The sequence below is a fragment of the Piliocolobus tephrosceles genome, chromosome 6 (genome assembly GCF_002776525.5).
Source record: "Piliocolobus tephrosceles isolate RC106 chromosome 6, ASM277652v3, whole genome shotgun sequence".
NCBI classification, from domain to species: Eukaryota; Metazoa; Chordata; class Mammalia; order Primates; family Cercopithecidae; genus Piliocolobus; species Piliocolobus tephrosceles.
In genome coordinates, this window is record NC_045439.1 from 96,931,756 (window position 1) to 96,955,975 (window position 24,220).

General features: G+C 41.1%; 1 protein-coding gene across 1 annotated transcript in view; it reads left to right on the plus strand.

The window, feature by feature from the left end:
- Window positions 1–24,220, plus strand: part of AGBL1 (ATP/GTP binding protein like 1) — a 606,328-nt gene that overhangs the window by 481,517 nt on the left and 100,591 nt on the right. The window contains 2 exon segments of the mRNA XM_026448330.1: window positions 4,541–4,717; window positions 6,403–6,465. Of these exon segments, the coding sequence (XP_026304115.1) occupies window positions 4,541–4,717; window positions 6,403–6,465 (240 nt within the window).

The following is a 24,220-nucleotide window of genomic DNA, read 5'->3' on the forward strand; positions in this document are numbered from 1 at the left end:
GAAGGAAGGAAGGAAGGAAGGAAGGAAGGAAGGAAGGAAGGAAGGAAGGAAGAAGGGAGGAAGGAAGGAAGGGAGGAAAGAAGGAAGGAAGGAGATAGTGTTGAAAAGTATCATGATCAACATAAAAAATTCACTAGATGGGATTGTCAGCAGATTTGAGATGGCAAGATAGTAAAGAATGAATCAATAAATTTGATGATTAACCCCAAATTATTCAATTCAAAGAACAGACAAACAAGATTAAAGAAAAGTAAAGAGCTGTAGAGACCTATAGGATAGCAAAAAGCGTATCAACCAACATATAATGGGAGGCCCAAAAAGAGAGGAAAATAAATGTCTGAAAAAGTATTTGAAGATATAATGAGAGGAGAAGATAGTATAGGAGGAACAAAACATATATGAGACATATAGAGACAAACAACAAAATGGCAAATGTAAATCCAAAAATATCAATGATGACATTAAATATGAATGAACAAACCCTTCATTCCAAAGGCAGAGGTTGTAAGACCAGATTTTAAAAATAGGTTCAAGTATATATTGTCTATAAATGACATGCTTTTGATTCAATAATGCAAACAGGTTGAAAGTTAAAAGATGGAAAAAGATACACCATGCAAATGGTAACCATAATAAAGATGATTATATTGACATAAGACAAAATATACATTAAAAGAAGAAATATTACTAGGGCTAAGGGTGCAATTCATAATACTGAAAGAAGGTAAACAGCAAAGTATAACAATTATAAATGTATGTGAATACATATACTCTGAAATGCAAGAAGAAAAAATTGAAAGAAGGCATTTAAAATGTAATAATAATAGTTGAATATTTTAGTAATCTTCTATCAGTAAGCGATAGAATAATCAAACAGAAAATTAGTGTAGAGAATACCTGATCTAACTTACGTGTAACAGTTCTTTTCAAAACAAAAGAATATATATTCTTTTTGAGTGCCCATCAAAATTTCTCAAGCATAGACCCTATAATAGGCTATAAAATAAATCTCAATATATTTTAAGGGACTGAAAATATGAACAGAATATTCACCTACACAACAGAATTACATTATAAATTAACTTTTATAAGAAATCTGGGATATCTGTGAATATTTGGAAATTAAACAATGTGTATCAAATTAACTTATGGTTTGAAAGGGAAATCCAATGGGTAATTAGAAAATATCTTTAAGTGAATAAAAATAAAAACTCAATATGTCAAAATTTATAGTATGCAGCAAAAATAGTACATAGAGGGAACTTTATAATTTAGAATATTTAAAAATGCAGAAAGATCTAAAATCAATAATCTAAGCATCCACATTCAGAAACAAGAAAAAGAAGTGCAAATAAATCCCAAAGTATAGGAAAGAACAAAATAAAAGCCAAAGTAAAATCAAAGAAATAAAAATCATATGAACAATAGAGCATCCATAAATAACATGCTTTTTATTCAATAATTCATAGTTTGATTTCTTAAAATGATCAACAAAATGATCATCATTTAGCTAGACAGACAAAGAAAAGAAAGAAGATGCAAGTTACCAAAATTGGGATTGAAAGAATAGACATCACTACAAATCTTACAAAGTAAAAAAGAGGATCATTAACAACTAAATGCCAACAAGTGAATACATTCTTAGGAGAACACAGACTACAAAAACTGATTCAAGGAGACATGGACAATCTGATGAGGTTTATTTTAAGTGGAAAAAAGTAGAATTAGTAATGAAAACTCTTCCCACAAATGGAAGTTTGGGCCCAAATGGCTTTGTTGATACATTCTATCAACCTCTTAAGAACAAAACAGTGCTAATCATAAAAACATCCTTTCATAAAATAGAGGAGACACACTTGCCAACTCATTTTATGAGGCCTGTGTTACTCTGATACCAAAGCCAAAATGGGGACATCACAAGAAAAGACAGCTCCAGCCCAGTACTTGTTATAAACAGACAATAAATTATTATTCAGTGCTGAAAAGGAATGAGCTATCAAGCCACGAAGAGACATGGAAGAACCTTAAATGGATATTACTAAGTTAAAGAAAACAACCTGAAAAGGCTACATACTGTATTTCCAGCTGTATGACATTCTGGAGAAAGCAAAACTATGGAGACTAAAAAGATCGGGGTTGCCAGGAATTTGGAAGGAAGGAGGGATAAATAGGTGGAGCAGAGGGGATTCTTAGGGCAGTAAAACTACTTTGGATAATACTGTACTATTGAGTACACATCGTTATACATTTTTTCAAACCCGTAAGATGTACAGCACCAAAACTGAAGAGAATCCTCATGTAAACTATAGACTTTGAGTGATGATGTTTCAATGTAGGTTCAGCAGTTACAATAAACCTCCCACTCTGGTGAGGGATGTCAATGATTGGGAGTCCATGCATGGACAGGAGTCGGGGGCATATGGAAAATCTCTGCATCTTCCTTCTCAGTTTTGCTGTGGACCTAAAGCTGCTTTAATTAAAGCCTTTATAAAAAAGAGAGAGAGAGAGACACAACCTATGGAAGAAAAAAATAGTTTCACTTAAGTAAAAAAGGTGAAGTCACTTAAACAATGTAAGAGTAAACTTTTGCAACATAGTATGCTAATGATAAATTAAAACTATTTGCCAGTATTATTGATCACTTTACTTGCAGGATATAGAAACCATATATTTATGTCTATTTGACCAGACCCCCAGGGGTCTGGACTAGCAGATTCTATTTATTTTAGCAAATAATTATATAGTACCCTCTACGAGCAACATACTACTCGATGTGTAGGGATTTTCCTGCGAATAAGACACAGACCTGCCCTCATGGAACTTCTAGGCTTCTGGGGAGATAGAAAATAAACAACTAATACATACACAATAATTCAGTTGTAATTGTAATGAGCATTTTGAGGGAACAAATAGATTGAGGGATTATAGGAAGGGAGGGACAAGAGTGGATAGGATGAAATCAATTAGGAAGCAATTGTAGACACTCAAGTGAAGACAACATTAGCATTCTATTTCCCTTTTTTAGATGATCTGTAAGTCTGGAGGCTATGTAGGAATTTAGAGATCATAGTAAATTATATTGATAATTATGCTAATATATTTATATAACATAATTTATAAGATAATTAATAATTACAGTTAACAGTTACATTTAACATGAGGACAGTAAGTACCAGAGATAGTAAGAGATTTGCTCAATGTTCTAAAAATTAACAAAACTGCATCTCTTAAAAACAATTCTTTCATTTATATTCTCATTAACTTGCTATGCTTCTCTACTTTCTCCCTGTAATTTGTCTAAAAGCCTAAGGCTTCACTATTGTTTAATGTATGTGATTTTACATTATGTGTTAGTTTATGCATATTCTGCCAACACTAAAATGAGAGAATCCTTCTTGTTAATGTCATAAAAGTTCTGGGACTACGTGCAGTATTTCTGCTGACTCATGACTGTGTATACTATCAACTCTGAGTCATTGTCCTCTGGGGAGGAGGTCCAGTGGCTGGAAGATCCCTTTCTGTCAATCGAGGTGTCAAGTGTCTAGAGATGCCTTCTAAATGGAGGTTAAGTAGTCATAAATAAAGTATTTTTACACCAAGAAAAGGTGGAATATATGAACCCAGAGAGGATGGATTTTCAGGAGTTTCGTAATTGATCAAGCCTCAGATTTTTGGCTTCGAAGATGAGATGAAAAGTTCATTTTGGCAATTATACACTCTTAGGAAAGAAGTGAACGATGTGTACTTCTTCTCTAGAATCATCACTGGCCCCTTTGGCCTTGTGAAATTGTGAACAGTCCCAAGTATGACCCTGCTAAGTAACAGTGAGGCTGGATGTAGTCTGTAAATTTCAAGTCCCTGTGAAATCTGAGGCTTTCCATAGTCTCTTTCATGTATGAGGCCAAGTGTATGTGTGCAGCCTTGGTCCATAGCAATGCAGAAAAGTGGAGCTGAAAGATTATGGAGTTGGCCAGTTGGCATTTGGATTCCTTTCTAGCAACTTTAGAGTTTTCTGGACTTCAGCTATTTATTTCTAACTTTTGTTTTGTTTTGTTTTTGTGATGCAGTCTTACTCCGTCTCCCAGGCTGGAGTGCAGTGGCGCGATCTCGGCACACTGCAACCTCCGTCATCTGGGTTCAAGCGATTCTCCTACCTCAGCCTCCTGAGTAGCTTGGATTACAGGTGCCCGCCACCACACCCGGCTAATTTTTGTATTTTTAGTGGAGACAGGGTTTCACTATGTTGGCCAGGTTGATTTTGAACTCCTGACCTCAGGTGATCCACCTGCCTCAGCCTCCCAAAGTGCTGAGATTACAGGCATAAGTCACCGCTCCTGGCCTATTTCTAACTTTTCTTAGCCTGTTTCCTTATCTGCAAAATGATTTTTTAAAAGTGATAGCCTTTTCTTAGGGTTAATAAATGATTTAAAGTAACAAGTGTTTTATAGATAGACGCTTAACAACGTTGAGAAGCTATTTTTATGATGACTATCCCTAGTCACCCACAACTAATCATAGTTTGATTTTTTTTAAATTGTAGACTCTTCCCAAAATCCTTGATAAACTAGCACCAGCATTCACAATGAGCAGCTGCAGCTTCCTTGTGGAGAAATCTCGAGCCTCCACGGCCCGGGTGGTGGTGTGGAGAGAGATGGGGGTGTCCAGAAGCTACACCATGGAAAGCAGCTACTGTGGCTGCAACCAGGGTCCCTATCAGGTATGTGAGACTGCAGGACACCCATGCTTTCTGTCCAGCAACAATACATAGAAATTACAGACAACTTGTTCCTGCTTTCTAACCTAAAAGGGGGAGAAGGCTCCAAATAGAGTCTGGTCCTGCTCCCTTACCTTGAAAAACTGGTTCAACAATTGTTTTCACCTGCAGGATCATCTATGTTGATCCTGGAAGCAATGAGTGCATGCTTTCCAATTTAGTTCTTCAATCAGCTGCCCTCACCAGAAAGCAGCAGGGAGCCTTTGACGTGCATTCCCAACTTTTACAGAACCTCTGCCTGCCTGACTCTGTTATATGCACAAAATTCTTGCCTTCTGCAGCAAGTGGACTAGTTCTATGTACATCATAAAGAGCATAGGTCAGTCTGTAGATATTGTTGGTACATATATCTATTGTGTTTCCATCTTCTGTGCCCATCTAAATCTGTAGCTCTCTTTGTTATCCTGCTGTCTCCAGAGCACACAAAAGTGTGTGCACGGCGTGGGTCTCCCAGAATGAGTGGGTTTCGGACTCATATGCTAGTGTTGAGAGAAAGTGCTCTTGTATAAATCACATTCTTTCTACAGCTATATTAACTGCATGAGCAGCTGGATAGCTGCTACAGCAGGCTGTTCTGGCTGCTTTTCCCACTCTCCCATAGAGAAGCATAAATAAAGGATATTTTGACAGTGCCAGGGTAATAGACTCTTGTAAATTTCTTAGGCAAGCTGACAGACTGCTCCTCAGTGACTTCCATTCAACCCCAAGAATACCTGGACCTCACCAGCATTGAGCTCATTGTGTTAGCTTTGATAGTCGCCTGGAACAGCTAGGAAGCACTTGGCACCTAGGCAATCCCGAGCTTGTAGAAATCTGTTAGTTACCGAGGAGAGTACAGGGTGTGACAGACGATGCACATTATCTAACTTCTCACATGGTCGAAGATGTTTTTTAACTCAGGGCTACCAAACCACCCATTTTGACTATTAATTCTGTCAAATAACCACTTAGTCTAAAGACTTACTTCAAATAATTGTTTTGTTACTGAATTAATAAATTCTTAGACTGAATTAATCCTATTCACCCACATTAATGTAAATGAAAAATAAGAAGAGCTGAAATCATTGGATGAGCATGAGATTGGTCATCAAGAGATCTCACTCTTTCACTTACCAGCAGTGTTGAAAGCTACTTACTTCTAGGAACCTATTTTTTTTCATACATCAAATGCAGATTTTAATAAGGACTCCTTTTATTCTACCATACAAGATTTCGTAAGGACTAAAAGAAAACATATATGTGAATGTACTTGGAGGTTATATAATCAGGAATCTGTTCACTCCCTTGTCATTCAAAACATATAAGATTGGAATAAAAAAAGCTTGAAATATTGTAACTTTAAGGCCTTATGGACATAGGTTTTGTCTCTCTCTGTGTATGTGTCTTGATGGGAAGGGGCCTGTCATTTGTTTTAAGGACAACTCCATGTAACTCTTCAGAGATTTATTGGCTTCGTGACTTTCATTGAGTTTGTTTCTCCAAGCACCAATTCAAACTAACAGCTTCTAGTCACATAAGTATCAATGATGGCATTGGAAACTCAGAGCTGGAAACTCAGAGTCTTCTGGAGCTGTTTGAAAACTAAATGACTCATCGGTCCAGGCCCTCACCAACTCTCTACCATGCAGTGTACATAGAAGCTGTGGGAGAGGACAAAGAATGTAAGGGCTCGCCCAATGGATGGCCTTCAGGTATAGGCACAGCATTTATCCTGTGAAATTTTCCAAATGGCTTTTGCATGGGGTTACTAGAAGGAAGACTGGAGGGAGAACTGGCTAGAGAAAGCCCTAATAGTGCCAGACCTAGTTTTGGTTTAACAATCCCATTCTCTATATGAAACACCTCTCCAAATGTATTAGTTTTCTCCTCTTTGTTTTCCTGTCCTTACAAACATTGTTGAGTAACTGAGCAGAATCACAGGCAGTAAGCAAGGGGATGGTGAGTAATTTTACATATGGGAGGGCCCACCCCATGGGAAGGAAGCCAGTCCGGAGTTGGGTGTTTTGGTGATTTTTGTGTGAGGTACATAATGCAGTCTATGAGCTATAAAGCAGCATAGAAATTTCCATCCTGAACATATTGCAAATGCTTTTTGTACATTGGGAAGCTGAGTCCCAGTTGAGTCTTGAGGTTATTATTCTAAGGTCATCTTTCCATTTTTTGTTTAATATTACCATTTATCCAAAAGATGGAGGATACTTAAATACACCCGTGAGGGGCATTCTTTCCTTCCTTTATAAGAATATAAATATTTTTGCAGTTTCTCTGGTTAGTGCAGCTTTAAAGTAGCTCCAATCATTTCTCCCCCAGCACACTAAGTACCTGATTTGTTAGTATTGAAATGAAATATAATTTCTTACAGGGACATTTATATTGGAACTACATTAAAGAACATAAGCTATTACCTTAAAATAATGATTATTAATATGATATTTTCTCTTCTATTTTCCAGTCTATAGTTGGCTAATTAGAAAACAAATTATCCTGCTTTTGTTTCTTTGGGATACAGTCTCTGTTGCTAGGTCATACACTTAGATCTATAACTTGTATTTAATGTGGAAATCCCACACACTGTGAGATTTACTTTACCTATTAGGGACGGGCCCAAAGCTATTGAGGCTGTTGAGGAAAAAGCCAAAATGCAATGATGCATCCTTTGGGGGCTCGTTTTTTTAGAGGCATCCAGTCTGTGTGGACAGCTGTGGGCTTTACACTGAGTGTTTGTGACCTGAGGTCACATATGTGGTATATTTGCATACACAAAGGCATATGGCTGGGCCCCAGGGGTTGCTGGTAGCTTAGGAGGAGGAGGTGAGTCCCTCTACCCAAGCAGGCTGTCGACTTACTCCTTGCAACGTTGCTAACTTGGACAGCAAAGTGGATCTTAGAGAAGGACAGAAGATGGTAACTCAACTGAGGTTTGAAGAGTGACTCAACCTGTGTTTAAATTCTCTACTTGCAAGTTGCATCCTTGTATTGTGGGACCTTCCTGCAGTGCATCCTCTCTACCACCCACAAAGGCTCCTTTAATAACACAAATTTATTCAAGTCACAGTAATGCCCATAATCCTTCTAAGTGTCTTTGTGTCTCGATAAAATTCAACTCCTCATCGTCATGAGTAAGGCCTTTTGCAATCTCTTCTTTCATTTTTTTATATTCAATGCTTAGTATAGTATAAAGAAAGTAGGTATTAAAAATGTATGGTGGCTGACAAGTGAGTAAATAAGTGAACAAGTAAATGAATGGCAATTTCCAAGCCCTTAAATGATTATCCTCACAGTCCTTGGGTAAGTAGAAAAAGAGGCAAAATTATTGTTGTCCACATGTGATCAGATGCCATCCTAAAATGGAGATTTTAAGAGATGTTGCAATGGGTGGAGATGGAAAATGTGTGGGTGAAAGAAGGAAAGACATAAGAATGCAGGGCTGAGACCTCTCAGACCTGCTACTAGATATGATTTGAGAGAACCCAATGGATTATTTCCCAGAGTAAGGCAATTCTAGTTCAGGTGTGGAATCTCTTATGGCCACATTCTAATAACAGATGATAATTAGGCAGAAAGACTTCCATCCATACACGTAGTAGATGCTGTGGTCCACCCTTGAGACCCCTCCTTAGGATCCAGCTGTGTCTATAACCAGGAATTGCTTGTAACTAAAGGACCCCATCTTGCCCAAAAGCTATGGCTCCTCCCTACCTGCAGCCTACATCCAATAGCTGATCTGTGGGGATACAAAAACCTTATCTCTTTGCCTCAGTTGGGGTGACTCCAAAGGGCCATTCCAGCTCTAGATCTCCCTATAGGATCAGCTGGCACCTCTGTTGCAATTCCCTTGTGGTTCAACCTCCCCTTCTGCCCAACCTGGTTTCCCTAGTAACTCACAGGTATTGTTACAGTAAGCACTTCCCAAAAGTCCTTCTATATGCAAATGTCAGCATCTCCGAGGCTGTTGCCTGCTGTAAACAACTTAAAACAGTATTTGAAAAAGGCTTAGATTAGAAAACACTCATGCTGGAAATAGGCACTTAAATTATTGGAGATGGTTTAGTGCGGATTTTCATATAGGAAATTCAATCATTGGAACTCCATGTTCAAGGCTCCCAGTGGCCCTTCATTCACTCCACTTGCCTTAGCTGTTTAGGGAACAAAGCGCTCTACTACAGAACTAGAGATTGCAGATCAGAGCAGGGTTTCTTGCCGTAGCCCAGACTGTAGGCTGGATATATTTATTTTCTGTAGCCGCCATAACAGATTACCACAACCTGGATGGCTTAAAACAACATAAATCTGTTCTCTCACAGATCTGGAAGATAAAAGCCTGAAATCCAGGTGTTGACAGTGCTATGTTCTCTGTAAAGGCAACTGTTTCATGCATTTCTTTGAGTTTCTTGTATTGCCAGAAATCCTTGGTGTTTTTTGGTTTGTCAATACATCACTACAATTTCTTCCTTTATCATCACATGGCCTTCTCTACTTGTGAGCCTCTATCTCTGTGTCTCCCCTCTTCTTCTTATAAGGACACCAGACATGTTGGAATAAGAGCCTAGTAGAATGTGGTTGGTAAAAGGGGCAGAAGACCCACCTTCCGCACTTGGCTGTCATTAAGCAGCTCTGCAGCAACAGGTGAGCCACTTAACCTCTCTAGGTCAGTTTTCTTATTTATAATAGGAAGACAGAATTGGAACTAAAAGGTAGGTATGGTTTCTGCTACATTATGTTGACCAAGTCTAACTTTGCTGGGCATCCAAAGGACTTATGGATCACCTAGACCAGGGTGACCCAGTGTAATGTTGAAGCCCTTAAAAATCTTCTGCAATTTTTCTTGAGTATGCACGTTTTTCTAGGGAGAAAGCGCTCTGCTTTTAGCACCAATGACCTAGTTGTCAAGTGACTTTGGCTGTTCTATCCACTATTTCCCTTCTCCTTTTCATTTTATCCTGGCTGGTCTTTATTTCACCTTTCCAGAGTATCCAAAGAGGGCTGAGAAGAATGTAATACACGAAGTGGCAGCTTTCCATCAGCAGGGGGAATAAGGAGCAGAGTAGACCTTCAGTGAAACAGCCAATTTGTTTATATCAGGGAACCTCCTAGATTGCTTCCTTTTCTCATTTCACTTCCTCTTGACTTCTCTCCTTGTCTCATCAGAGAACTATTGCTCTCACATAGTTCTTTGGACTTGCACAGCCCAGATGGGACACTTCTCCTCCCTAAGAGTGTCCTGAGCTGCAGAATTGCCTCTGTATCAGGATACACACACACACACACGCACACACACACACATACACACAGATTCTTTCTCTCAAACACACAGGTATATGTATATATCACACATCTATACACAAACATGCATCCATATCAATGGTTTTTAATCATAGATACATACAAGAAAGCAGAGTTTTTTTGTTTAGTACGGGCTCCTGCATCAGATGTAGAGTTCCAGGGAGAGCTCTACGTTTCACAGCTGTGACCTTGAGACAGTTCCTGACTTTTATGAGCTTTAGTGGTAAACATGGTATTCCTCATAGTTCCTACTTCAAGGAGATGCTGTCAAGACTGAATGAGCTACTGCCTATAAGACATTTATCACCATTTCCATAGTAAAAACTCAATACATGTTTACTGTTTGTATTTTTATTGATTATTAGGATCATTAATGGTGGTTTTCTTTTGCTATTTTAGATAAAGACAATTAGGCTCCAACTCTTAACCATAATCATCTTATTCCAACCTTCCTAATTAGAAACTTTAGGGACTGAGATTAAGACTCTGAGATTTTGTGAAGTGTAATATGCAGCCAGGGTTGAGAACCACAGATTTTGGCTTTCATAGACACTAATCTCCATATACCTATATTCATAGGCTTAGCTACATCCAAGTAATATCTGTATGTATCATTTAGACATTTCCTTTATTATCCATTCATTTATTCTATCTATCAAAGTTCCTGTGCTACATAATCTATAATATAGTTAATTTGTATGTGAAGTCCCAGAAAAGGGAAGGGGAAGAGGACAATTAGTGAGCCTTCTTCTAGGACAAGAGAAAGAAAGGCATGAGGAGTTGAGGCAGGGCAGGAAACAGATTTAAATTTCCCCAAGATTGCTGAACTTAAAAGTCTATTCTAATTATGAGCACAATGCAAAAATATTTTAGATCACTATTCTCAGAATCATTTTTATAGGTAACCTATAAAGGAATATAATTTTGATCTTTGAATTGGGGGAGGAGGTGTCTTACTTTCATTAATGTAATCTGAGGAGAGTTTGAGGACCACGTCAAACTTAATGTGCATGAGAATCACTTGGGGAGTTTATAAATTGCAAATGTTTAAATTGCAAGAATGTCTGAACTCTGTGTCCCGAGATTTCTTGATCTGGGGCATGGTCCAGGGATCTACATTTTTGCAAGTGTCCCTGGACATTCAGAGCCTAGCTGCCCAGAGATCAGTTACTGAGAGACTGAGGCAGGATAGTCAGACCAGATGTAAAAGGTAAGATGTTTTGAGACAAATTTTTGTTTTTCTTCTCTTGCTTCTGATCTTCTTTGGGATAGAAAATTTCCCATGACTTTTGTCACGAAGTCTCAAAGTCTATTCCTGCTTCCACTTTTACTTTTTTTTTTCTTCATCCATGCTTTTAGGTAATTAGCTTAATTCTACTACAAGAAACTGTCTAATATCCCATTAAGAGTTTAATGATGTCTTTGTTTCTTTGTTTTCTCTAGCTCCTGGGACACTCCCAGGTCAGTGTATTTTAAATCGGTATCTTTGAACAATCTTCTTATGTGGACTTTCAAGAGTTTAAGAACAGATACATACAAAATTATTTGTTTGCTATGTATAAGTTTTCTGGGGAGAATACCTGTATTTCTAAAGTTATTCTTAAAAGGGTGAGCAATGCCCCCCAAAAGATGAAGAGTTCATGCCCTAACTTACTGATTCCAGGATCTCTAGAGGGCCCTTTACAAGTCTCCTAGTTTTTGCTCTTAAATCAGCTCCAGAAGGGCTTGGCTTGACTTTGTGAAAATCAAATGGAGGCTTTAAATCCCTGACTGTTTCTGCCTACTTATCAATTAGCACAAGAACAATGAAGCATCTCATTAAATGTGTATTGGATTAAGCAGTCTAAATCTTCTGTGACTGCATGGGATGCTAATCTTCTTAGGATGCTCTGTCTCACAAGTGGTGGTATAGGCCCTGGAGCAGAGCATCAGCAGCACTTGGGATTTGTTAGAAATGCAGATTCCCAGGCCCCACCTACTGAATCTGCATTTTAACCAGATCTCCACATGATCCATGTTTCCCATAAATTTGAGAAACATGGATTTTGAACACCTTTGGTCAAAGAGGTGAGACAGATTGGAAAGAGTGAAGGGTCAAGCATAAGAAGTTGGGTAACTCCAACTTTTCTGTTAAGGCAAGGACATTGTTCCCAGAAATTTTTTTAATGACAATGAGATGGTGTATATATCATAAATATGATTTAAAAGTTGAAAATAAGTAATTCCTAGTACGAGATACTTTGTTGATCTATGCCAACATTTTAATGCTACATAAACTGTTTGTTTTGTTTTATTTTCACTCCCATATTCTCTAATACCTTTCCCTTCTCAAAGTCTTGGAAAAGAGGACAATTTTCCAATTTCCTGTTTTGCCATTGGAATGCCATTTTATTTCTTTGTAAATACAAATATGAAATCCAGATGCTGCTGGGCACAATGGCTCATGCCTGTTATCCCAACAGTTTGGGAGGCTGAGGTGGGAGGATAGCTTGAGTCCAGAAGTTTGAGACCAGCCTGGACAATATAGGAAGACCCATCTCTACAAAAAAAGTTTATTTATTTTATTTTTTATTATACTTTAAGTTCTAGGGTACATGTGCATAATGTGCAGGTTTGTTACATATGTATACTTGCACCATGTTGGTGTGCTGCACCCATCAACTCGTCAGCACCCATCAATTCATAATTTATATCATGTATAACTCCCAGTGCAATCCCTCCCCCTCCCCCCTCCCCATGATAGGCCCCAGTGTGTAATGTTCCCCTTCCTGAGTCCAAATGATCTCATTGATCAGTTCCCACCTATGAGTGAGAACATGCGGTGTATGGATTTCTGTTCTTGTGATAGTTTGCTAAGAATGATGGTTTCCAGCTGCATCCATGTCCCTACAAAGGATGCAAACTCATCCTTTTTTATGGCTACATAGTATTCCATGGTGTATATGTGCCACATTTTCTTAATCCAGTCTGTCACAGATGGACATTTGGGTTGATTCCAAGTCTTTGCTATTGTGAATAGTGTCGTAATGAACATACGTGTGCATGTGTCTTTATAGCAGCATGATTTATAATCCTTTGGGTATATACCCAGTAGTAGGATGGCTGGGTCATATGGTACATCTAGTTCTAGATCCTTGAGGAATTGCCATACTGTTTTCCATAACGGTTGAACTAGTTTACAATCCCACCAACAGTGTAAAAGTGTTCCTATTTCTCCACATCCTCTCCAACACCTGTTGTTTCCTGACTTTTTAATGATTGCCATTCTAACTGGTGTGAGATGGTATCTCATTGTGGTTTTGATTTGCATTTCTCTGATGGTGAGTGATGATGAGCGTTTTTTCATGTGTCTGTTGGCTGTATGAATGTCTTCTTTTGAGAAATGTCTGTTCATATCCTTTGCCCACTTTTTGATGGGGTTGTTTGTTTTTTTCTTGTATATTTGTTTGAGTTCTTTGTAGATTCTGGATATTAGCCCTTTGTCGGATGAGTAGATTGCAAAAATTTTCTCCCATTCTGTAGGTTGCCTGTTCATTCTGATGGTAGTTTCTTTTGCTGTGCAGCAGCTCTTTAGTTTAATTAGATCCCATTTGTGAATTTTGGCTTTTGTTGCCATTGCTTTTGGTGTTTTAGACATGAAGTCCTTGCCCATACCTATGACCTGAATGGTACTACCTAGGTTTTCTTCTAGGGTTTTTATGGTATTAGGTCTAACATTTAAGTCTCTAATCCATCTTGAATTAATCTTCGTATAAGGAGTAAGGAAAGGATCCAGTTTCAGCTTTCTACTCATGGCTAGCCAATTTTCGCAGCACCATTTATTAAATAGGGAATCCTTTCCCCATTTCTTGTTTCTCTCAGGTTTGTCAAAGATCAGATGGCTGTAGATGTGTGGTATTATTTCTGAGGACTCTGTTCTGTTCCATTGGTCTATATCTCTGTTTTGGTACCAGTACCATGATGTTTTGGTTACTGTAGCCTTGTAGTATAGTTTGAAGTCAGGTAGCGTGACGCCTCCAGCTTTGTCCTTTTGACTTAGGATTGTCTTGGCAATGCAGGCTTTTTTGGTTCCATATGAACTTTAAAGCAGTTTTTTCCAATTCTGTGAAGAAACTCATTGGTAGCTTGATGGGGATGGCATTGAATCTATAAATAACCTTGGGCAGTATGGCCATTTTCACGATATTGATTCTTCCTATCCATGAGCATGGTATGTTCTTCCATTTGTTTGTGTCCTCTTTGATTTCACTCAGCGGTGGTTTGTAGTTCTCCTTGAAGAGGTCCTTTACATCCCTTGTAAGTTGGATTCCTAGGTATTTTATTCTCTTTGAAGCAATTGTGAATGGAAGTTCATTCATGATTTGGCTCTCTGTTTGTCTGTTACTGGTGTATAAGAATGCTTGTGATTTTTGCATATTAATTTTATATCCTGAGACTTTGCTGAAGTTGCTTATCAGCTTAAGGAGATTTTGGGCTGAGACGATGGGGTTTTCTAAATATACAATCATGTCATCTGCAAACAGGGACAATTTGACTTCTTCTTTTCCTAACTGAATACCCTTGATTTCTTTCTCTTGCCTGATTGCCCTAGCCAGAACTTCCAACACTATGTTGAATAGGAGTGGTAAGAGAGGGCATCTCTGTCTTGTGCCAGTTTTCAAAGGAAATTTTTCCAGTTTTTGCCTATTCAGTATGATATTAGCTGTGGGTTTGTCATAAATAGCTCTTATTATTTTGAGGTACGTTCCATCAATACCAAATTTATTGAGCGTTTTTAGCATGAAGGGCTGTTGAATTTTGTCAAAAGGCTTTTCTGCATCTATTGAGATAATCATGTGGTTCTTGTCTTTGGTTCTGTTTATATGCTGGATTACGTTTATTGATTTGCGAATGTTGAACTAGCCTTGCATCCCAGGGATGAAGCCCACTTGATCATGGTGGATAAGATTTTGATGTGCTGCTGAATCCGGTTTGCCAGTATTTTATTGAGGATTTTTGCATCGATGTTCATCAGGGATATTGGTCTAAAATTCTCTTTTTTGTGTGTGTGTCTCTGCCAGGCTTTGGTATCAGGATGATTTTGGCCTCATAAAATGAGTTAGGGAGGATTCCCTCTTTTTCTATTGATTGGAATAGTTTCAGAAGGAATGGTACCAGCTCCTCCTTGTACCTCTGGTAGAATTCAGCTGTGAATCCATCTGGTCCTGGACTTTTTTTGGTGGGTAGGCCATTAATTATTGCCTCAATTTCAGAGCCTGCTATTGGTCTATTCAGGGATTCAACTTCTTCCTGGTTTAGTCTTGGAAGACTGTAAGCGTCCAGGAAATTATCCATTTCTTCTAGATTTTCTAGTTGATTTGTGTAGAGGTGTTTTTTAGTATTCTCTGATGGTAGTTTGTATTTCTGTGGGGTCGGTGGTGATATCCCCTTTATCATTTTTTATTGTGTCTATTTGATTCCTCTCTCTTTTTTTCTTTATTAGTCTTGCTAGCAGTCTGTCAATTTTGTTGATCTTTTCAAAAAACCAACTCCTGGATTCATTGATTTTTTGGAGGGTTTTTTGTGTCTCTATCTCCTTCAGTTCTGCTCTGATCTTAGTTATTTCTTGCCTTCTGCTAGCTTTTGAATGTGTTTGTTCTTGCCACTCTAGTTCTTTTAACTGTGATGTTAGAGTGTCAATTTTAGATCTTTCCAGCTTTCTCTTGTGGGCATTTAGTGCTGTAAATTTCCATCTACACACTGCTTTAAATGTGTCCCAGAGATTCTGGTATGTTGTATCTTTGTTCTCATTGGTTTCAAAGAACATCTTTATTTCTGCCTTCATTTTGTTATGTACCCAGTAGTCATTCAGGAGCAGGTTGTTCAGTTTCCATGTAGCTGAGCGGTGTTGATTGAGTTTCTTAGTCCTGAGTTCTAGTTTGATTGCACTGTGGTCTGAGAGACAGTTTGTTATAATTTCCGTTCTTTTACATTTGCTGAGGAGTGCTTTACTTCCAATTATGTGGTCAATTTTGGAATAAGTGTGATGTGGTGCTGAGAAGAATGTATATTCTGTTGATTTGGGGTGGAGAGTTCTATAGATGTCTATTAGGTCCGCTTGGTGCAGAGATGAGTTCAATTACTGGATATCCTTGTTAACTTTCTGTCTCGTTGATCTGTCTAACGTTGACAGTGGAGTGTTGAAGTCTCCCATTATTATTGTAAGGGAGTCTAAGTCTCTTTGTAAGTCGCTAAGGACTTGCTTTATGACTCTGGGTGCTCCTGTATTGGGTGCATATACATTTAGGATAGTTAGCTCTTCCTGTTGAATTGATCCCTTTACCATTATGTAATGGCCTTCTTTGTCTCTTTTGATCTTTGATGGTTTAAAGTCTGTTTTATCAGAGACTAGGATTGCAACCCCTGCTTTTTTGTGTTCTCCATTTTCTTGGTAGATCTTCCTCCATCCCTTTATTTTGAGCCTATGTATGTCTCTGCATATGAGATGGGTCTCCTGAATATAGCAGACTGATGGGTCTTGACTCTTTATCCAATTTGCCAGTCTGTGTCTTTTAATTGGAGCATTTAGTCCATTTACATTTAAGGTTAATATTGTTATATGTGAACTTGATCCTGCCATTATGATATTAACTGGTTATTTTGCTCATTAGTTGATGCAGTTTCTTCCTAGCCTCGATGGTCTTTACATTTTGGCATGTTTTTGCAATGGCTGGTACCTGTTGTTCCTTTCCATGTTGAGGGCTTCCTTCAGGGACTCTTGAAAGGCAGGCCTGGTGGTGACAAAATCTCGAAGCATTTGCTTATCTGTAAAGGATTTTATTTCTCCTTCACTTATGAAACTTAGTTTGGCTGGATATGAAATTCTGGGTTTAAAATTCTTTTTTTTAAGAACGTTGAATATTGGCCCCCACTCTCTTCTGGGTTGTAGAGTTTCTGCCGAGAGATCTGCTGTTAGTCTGATGGGCTTCCCTTTGTGGGTAACCCAACCTTTCTCTCTGGCTGCCCTTAAGATTTTTTTCCTTCATTTCAACTTTGGTGAATCTGGCAATTATGTGTCTTGGAGTTGCTCTTCTCGAGGAGTATCTTTGTGGCATTCTCTGTATTTCCTCAATTTGAATGTTGGCCTGCCCTACTAGGTTGGGGAAGTTCTCCTGGATGATATCCTGCAGAGTGTTTTCCAACTTGGTTCCATTTTTCCCCTCACTTTCAGGCACCCCAATCAGATGTAGATTTGGTCTTTTTACATAATCCCATACTTCTTGCAGGCTTTGTTCATTTCTTTTTCTTCTTTTTTCTTTTGGTTTCTCTTCTCGCTTCATTTCATTCATTTGATCCCCAATCGCTGATACTCTTTCTTCCAGTTGATCGAGTCGGTTTGAAGCTTGTGCATCTGTCACGTATTTCTCGTGTCATGGTTTTCATCTCTGTCATTTCGTTTATGATCTTCTCTGCATTAATTAGTCTAGCTATCAATTCTTCCACTCTTTTTTCAAGATTTTTAGTTTCTTTGCGCTGAGTATGTAATTCCTCCTTTAGCTCTGAGAAGTTTGATGGACTGAAGCCTTCTTCTCTCATCTCGTCAAAGTCATTCTCCATCCAGCTTTGATCCGTTGCTGGCGATGAGCTGCGTTCCTTTGCAGGGGGAGATGCACTCTTATTTTTTGAATTTCCAGCTTTTCTGCCCTGCTTTATCCCTATCTTTGTGGTTTTATCTGCCTCTGGTCTTTGATGATGGTGATGTACTGATGGGGTTTTTGTATAGGTGTCCTTCCTTTTTGATAGTTTTCCTTCTGACAGTCAGGACCCTCAGCTGTAGGTCTGTTGGAGATTGCTTGAGGTCCACTCCAGACCCTGTTTGCCTGGGTATGAGCAGCAGAGGTTGCAGAAGATAGAATATTGTTGAACAGCAAGTGTGCCTGTCTGATTCTTACTTTGGAAGCTTCCTCTCAGGGGTGTACTCCACCCTGTGAGGTGTGGGGTGTCAGACTGCCCCTAGTGGGGGATGTCTCCCAGTTAGGCTACTCAGGGGTCAGGGACCCACTTGAGCAGGCAGTCTGTCCCTTCTCAGATCTCAACCTCCATGTTGGGAGATCCACTGCTCTCTTCAAAGCTGTCAGACAGAGTCGTTTGTGTCTGCAGAGGTTCTGCTGCTTTTTTGTTGTTGTTGTTTAGCTGTGCCCTGTCCCCAGAGGTGGAGTCTACAGAGACAGGCAGGTTTCCTTGAGCTGCTGTGAGCTCCACCCAGTTCGAGCTTCCCAGAGGCTTTGTTTACCTACTTAAGCCTCAGCAATGGCGGGCGCCCCTCCCCCAGCCTCGCTGCTGCCTTGCGGTTAGATCGCAGACTGCTGTGTTAGCAATGAGGGAGGCTCCATGGGCATGGGACCCTCCCGGCCAGGTGTGGGATATATTCTCCTGCTGTGCCCGTTTGCTTAAAGCTCAGTATTGGGGTGGGAGTTACCCGATTTTCCAGGTGTTGTGTGTCTCAGTTCCCCTGGCTAGGAATAGGGATTCCCTTCCCCCTTGCACTTCCCACATGATGCCTCGCCCTGCTTCAGCTCTCGCTGGTCAGGCTGCAGCAGCTGACCAGCACCGATTGTCCGGCACTCCCCAGTGAGATGACCCCAGTACCTCAGTTGAAAATGCAGAAATCACCGGCCTTCTGTGTGGCTTGCGCTGGGAGTTGGAGACTGGAGCTGTTCCTATTCGGCCATCTTGCTCCGCCCTACCCGCGTTTCCCAAAAAAAGTTTAAAATCAGCTGACCATGGTGGCAAGTGCTTGCAGTCCCAGCTACTTGGGAGGGTGAGGTTATGGTGAACTGAGATTATGTCACTGCACTCCCAGGCAACAGAGCAAGACTCTGTCTCAAAGAAAAAGAAAACAAGGAAAAAAAAAAAAAAAAAAAAAAAAAGAAATCCAGACACTAATCTATCATTTTAGTAGAAATACTATTTGGGCCATTTATGTTGACACTCTGTCCTTCCTTATTAACCACAATTCAAGTGATACCTTGCTGTTGTCTTTTTTGTTTTGTTTTTAAAAAACTGCTTCGGATATGATCTCAAAGCACATTATGAGCAGTTTATTAACTCACTGCAGTCTTAATTATGTAGTAAAATATTGTCCTCATTCTGTTGCCCTCAGTTCTATAATGTCTGTCAGCATCATGATAGAATATTAAAAGGAATTAAATAAAAATCAAGAGGCAGAGATGCTAATAAGGCTGCCAGCAGGGATCTTTCCTGGGATTAGAAAAGCCCTGAGAACCATGAAATTTAAATGCCCATTGTAGAAAATTGTTCCTTCTATGTAAAATAAGGAGGAAATCTGGCACTTGGGATAATCCTATGAGCCTCAAAGGACCTATGATCTTTTAAAAATAATTTGGCTTCAAATGACCAAGAAGAAGAAAAGATGGTTTATCTCTGTAAATCTTACTCTCCCATGTGACTGTTGTAAATGCAATAAGCCAGATACTCTTAAGGAACAGACAAACAAAATCAAAGAAAACATTGACTTAATCCAGAGTTTTATTTATCTTGTAGTGTAGGGAAAAAGGATTGACTCAACCTGGGATGCTTGGAGTAGCATTTCCATACTGAGAAGGGCAGAGTCCAGGATATGAAGAGTTGTCATGGGGTATTCTCTCTGTATAAAATGGAGTGGATGTACTCCCAGCACTTTGGGAGGCCGAGATGGGCGGATCACGAGGTCAGGAGATCGAGACCATCCTGGCTAACACAGTGAAACTCCGTCTCTACTAAAAAATACAAAATACTAGCCGGGCGAGGTGGCGGGCACCTGTAGTCCCAGCTACTTGGGAGGCTGAGGCAGGAGAATGGCGTAAACCCGGGAGGCGGAGCTTGCAGTGAGCCGAGATCCAGCCACTGTACTCCAGCCTGGGCGACAGAGCAAGACTCTGTCTCAAAAAAAAAAAAAAATGGAGTGGACCCCAAACCATAATATCCTCTTTGACTGTTGATACCAGTGGGCTGGGGGAGGTCCCCAAACACTGGTAGGACCTTGACCCCGGCTGTTGTCCAGGCTCTTGACATCATTGTGAGAAGGAATTCAAGGATGAGTCAGAAAGTAGGGAAAGTACAGATATTTATTGCAAAGTGAAAAGTATATACTCAAGAAAGGGGAGTACAGGCACACTCAAGAGTCATGTGCAAAGGCATTTGCAGCTGCTACTTTTATGGCTTTCTTTAATCAAGGGGTAGAATATTCATAAAGATTCCTGGAAAAAGTTGGGATTTCTCAGAACTGTGATGCCACCCATTTTTACACCAAATGAGGGTGTTCCCCAAACTGTCATGGTGCCCATGAGTGTTAGTATGTTAATGAGCATATAATGACATTCTAGGAGAAACCTAGGTCAAATCCAGCACCACATTGGATCTAGTCGGTCTTAGCCAACTTGGTCCACAAACTCTTTTTCAGGGTCTTTTTCAGCCCCAGCTTGTGCAGCTATTTCAACAGTTTCCTTTTGCTAGTCGTGTTTTTAAGGGATTTTTGGGGTGTCACTTTTCTGGCTGGAAATCTCTGTGGCTGGAGGTGCATTTGCCCGAGGTTTGCTTGGGTTCTCTGGGCTTGTTCCGTTCACTCGACCTGGCAGGCTGGACTTGGCTTCTGCTACTGGCCTGGATCCCATGCCTGCCAAGGGAGAGTCAGGCACGGAGCAGTGAGGGGTGTGTGAGCAGCTTGTGGTCTGGCTGTTGCAGTCAGACATGCTGGCTGATGCTGTGGGGTGGGCAGCTCCAGGTGCTGGCATGGACACCAGCTCTTGGTGAAGCTGCAGCTGGAACAGGTGCACCACAAGCAGCTTTGCTGGCTGGCACTGGGGAATATGGTGGCACCCTGAAGTTTGGAGATGCCAGGAACTGCAGGGGTCCCCAAAGATGGAGTCACAGCCCTGGACCAGGGAGCTCCCAGGTCTGAGATCCCTGAAGGGCCACAGCTCTTCTCTTCTACTCTTCACCCCCAACATGGTGAGCAAGGAGCATGTTTCAACCCTGTTTGTGTTATAGATCTTTCAGCCTCACCGTTCAGCGGGTGCCGAGTTCGTGTTCTGCACCCAGGAAGAATGAGGTTCACAGAGAAGTGGAGGGTGAGCAAGAGGAAGAGGAATTTTATTGAGCAATGGAACAGCTCAGAGAACCCACAGTGGGCAGCTCCTCTCCATAGGCAGGGTGTCCCAACAACTGTGCAGCTCTCAGTAGAGAGGGTATCTCCTCTCTGCAGTTGGTTGTCCCATCGTTTCTTTAGTTCACAGCAGAGAAGGTAGCTCCTCTCTGCTAGGCAGGGTCATCCTGGTGAGTGTCCAGCTCTCAGCAGAAAAGGTAGTTCTTCTCTGCAGCTGGTCATCCCATCATCTCCCCATTGCTTCTCTATCCTCTCTGTCCTCTGCTCAAGTCAAGGGAGGGGGTGTTTATTGGCCTCAGAAGGGAGGAAGTAGGTGCTGATTGATCCATGGGCAGCCATGGGTTGGCCCAGGGAAAAGCACCACAAGCTCCCTCTCTGGTCTGGGGGTCTGGTGGCCCAGTCCCCAGGCTTCAGGCCCTCCCTGACTTGAAGGTGGGGCTTCACTAGCGACCTGCCTCCTTCAACCAGGAAACTGTCTGCCTCCTGCCACTGTTCATGACACCCAGGCTGTTCATGCTAAGGGGAGCCTGAAGGCCAGCACTAGCTGTTCTCAGCACCCCCTTAGCCTCCCTTCCATGCTTGTTGGTGCCCAAAGTTCTGAGGGGGCCAAGCCGGCAGGCGTCTTGCATGTCAGTGCTACCCTGTGTGTGTGCATATCTGGCCAGGCTGTGACAGTGCCCAGGCTCAGCCTTGACTTTGCTCTGAGATTGGAGTGGGCAATGATAGCGGGGAGAAGCCAGGGAGTGGGAGCAGGCACTTTCGAGCCCGCAGGGGGAAGTGCCTGCTCCCTTCCTGGGCCCCCAAGAGCACAGAGATGCCCGGGTCCTGAGCCGTGACAGGGAAGCTGCAGCTGCACCTGTGGAGCTCCCGCTCTGCCAACTCAGAAGGGGCAAGGTTCCCACTTGTCCCTGTTTCCCGCCAGCTCCATGGAGTGTGCAGCCCAGGCCACACCTCCTTGCAGTCTGGGGCGGGGGCTCCAGGTCCTCGCTGGGCCCCTTTCTGCAAGTTCCTCCGTGCCATACCGTGCTGCTCTCCTACTGGCTGGCAGCTCAGCCCGACCCCATCGTGGCAGTTGCCGGGGTGGCGGGCTCCAGGAGGCTCCCAGGGGCAGGCTCTGGAGACTGTCCACCTCCTGCCAGCACCCTTCCCGCACCCATCCCGCAGTACTGCTTGGTGAGAGCAGCAACATGGGGCCAGGGCCAGGAGCTGTGGAGGCTCTGGGCCTGCGAGCTGGTCCTGCCCAGTCACGCAATGTTGGGGGCGGTGCAGTCGGCTGCCTCAGGGGTGCATCGGGCACAGGAGTCCGACCATCGCCACTGCTACTCCCGCAGCTTCTCCTGCCGCCATCGCCTGCGCCTCCCTGCTGCAGCCAGCGTGATGGCAGTGGCTGCTCTGGAAGGCCCGCCGCTGCCATAAATGCGGCACTGCTGCCTGGAATTTTCTATTCTCCTGTGACTACCCTGTATTATTTATGTCTCACTATAAGAGGCAGATGATGGTTCAAGTCTTCAACATTCTTCTGCATTTCTTCAATCTAATAGAGCAGCCTTAAGAATCATCTCTCTTTCTAGCAGTAAGCAAGAATTCTGTATATATACCTGTGTTCCCTGAATGTAAATGAGAACATTTTAGAAAACCTTGAATCCTGTTGTTAGAAGCCAATAATTAGATGTTTTTATTTAAATGTTTAATTGTTTCATCAATTAGTCAACATATATTTACTAGATATCTACTTTGTTTTAAGCTGAAGTTTGTGACTGGGTTTATGTATATACAACTAAAAGCACATAACCAAAGGCAGACAGTTGTCATTTCATCTTCATTCTTCATTCATTCTTTCTTTAATTAACCATTCAAGAAATGTTTTTTTTTTGTTGTTGTTGTTGTTGTTGTTGTTTTTTAATCCTGCAATATGTTAAGTGCCAAGAATATGACAGGGAGTAGAACTGACAACTTCCATGTCTTCTACAGTTTACAGTCCAGCCACAAAGGCAGATAATTAAGTAAGCAATGACAGCAGAGTATGGAAAGAAGTGGGTGCCATGAGGGAACACAGAAGAAGGAGATGATGATTTAGGCTTCTGGAAATGTTGGTTGTGTATGTGTGTGTCTATGAAACTGGAAAAGGTAACATCTGGTAAAACAGAAGATAATTCTTTGAAAGTAGGGCAGGGTCAGAAAGTCCTTGATTTTTCTTTCATCCTAGTTGTCTTTCATCCTACTTCCTTCTCCTTTCGTATTCTAATCTCACCGTAGAACTGCATGCTAGGGTATGCATCCTGCTGGATCTGAGTCCACTGGAGTATGCAAGCACATGATCCTCCTCCTTATTCCAACGTGCCCTCTTTAGGAGCCTGCTGAAATGTACTGCTGGTATTTCTATGAAGCTTATAATTAACTACACCTCCCCAAAGGCAGACAGAATCGGAAAGATAAAAAATGTTTCAAACTCCTCAGACTGATAAAGAGTAGTAAAATTTAAATAGGGGCCATCTTAATTATTTTTTTCCAAATGAAATTCTGGCTATCTACCCCTAAGTATTCCTGAAAATAACAAAAATCACAGTAATCAAAATACTTTCCCTTTTCAAAATGATGTATGATTTACAAAACATTTTCATAAACTTCATTTTCTCAGATGAGCCAGAAAACTACCAGAGACCAAACAAACAAACAAACAAACAAAAAATAGAAGTGAGAGACAGGGCAATGGAAAGGAATGCAAAGTGTTGCATTGCTACAATGGTCAAAGCAGTCAAGGAGGTCCACTCAGCTATGTGGGCTGTTGCTGGATAGGCTGTACATAGTTGAAAAGGAAGGCAAGAGCATTTATCTGCATGCTGTGCACCACCCTACCTTCCTGTTTCCTGTTAGTCCAAGTGTGTACCCAGAAGGTTAAACTGACATGTTAAGGTTGCACCATCTGGTCCTTTCTGCAGCCACTCATCCAAGTCCAGAAATGGTGGGAGAAGCCAGAAACTTGAGGTGGAAGGATGGTTGGCTTGACTCTCTAGTAGCAG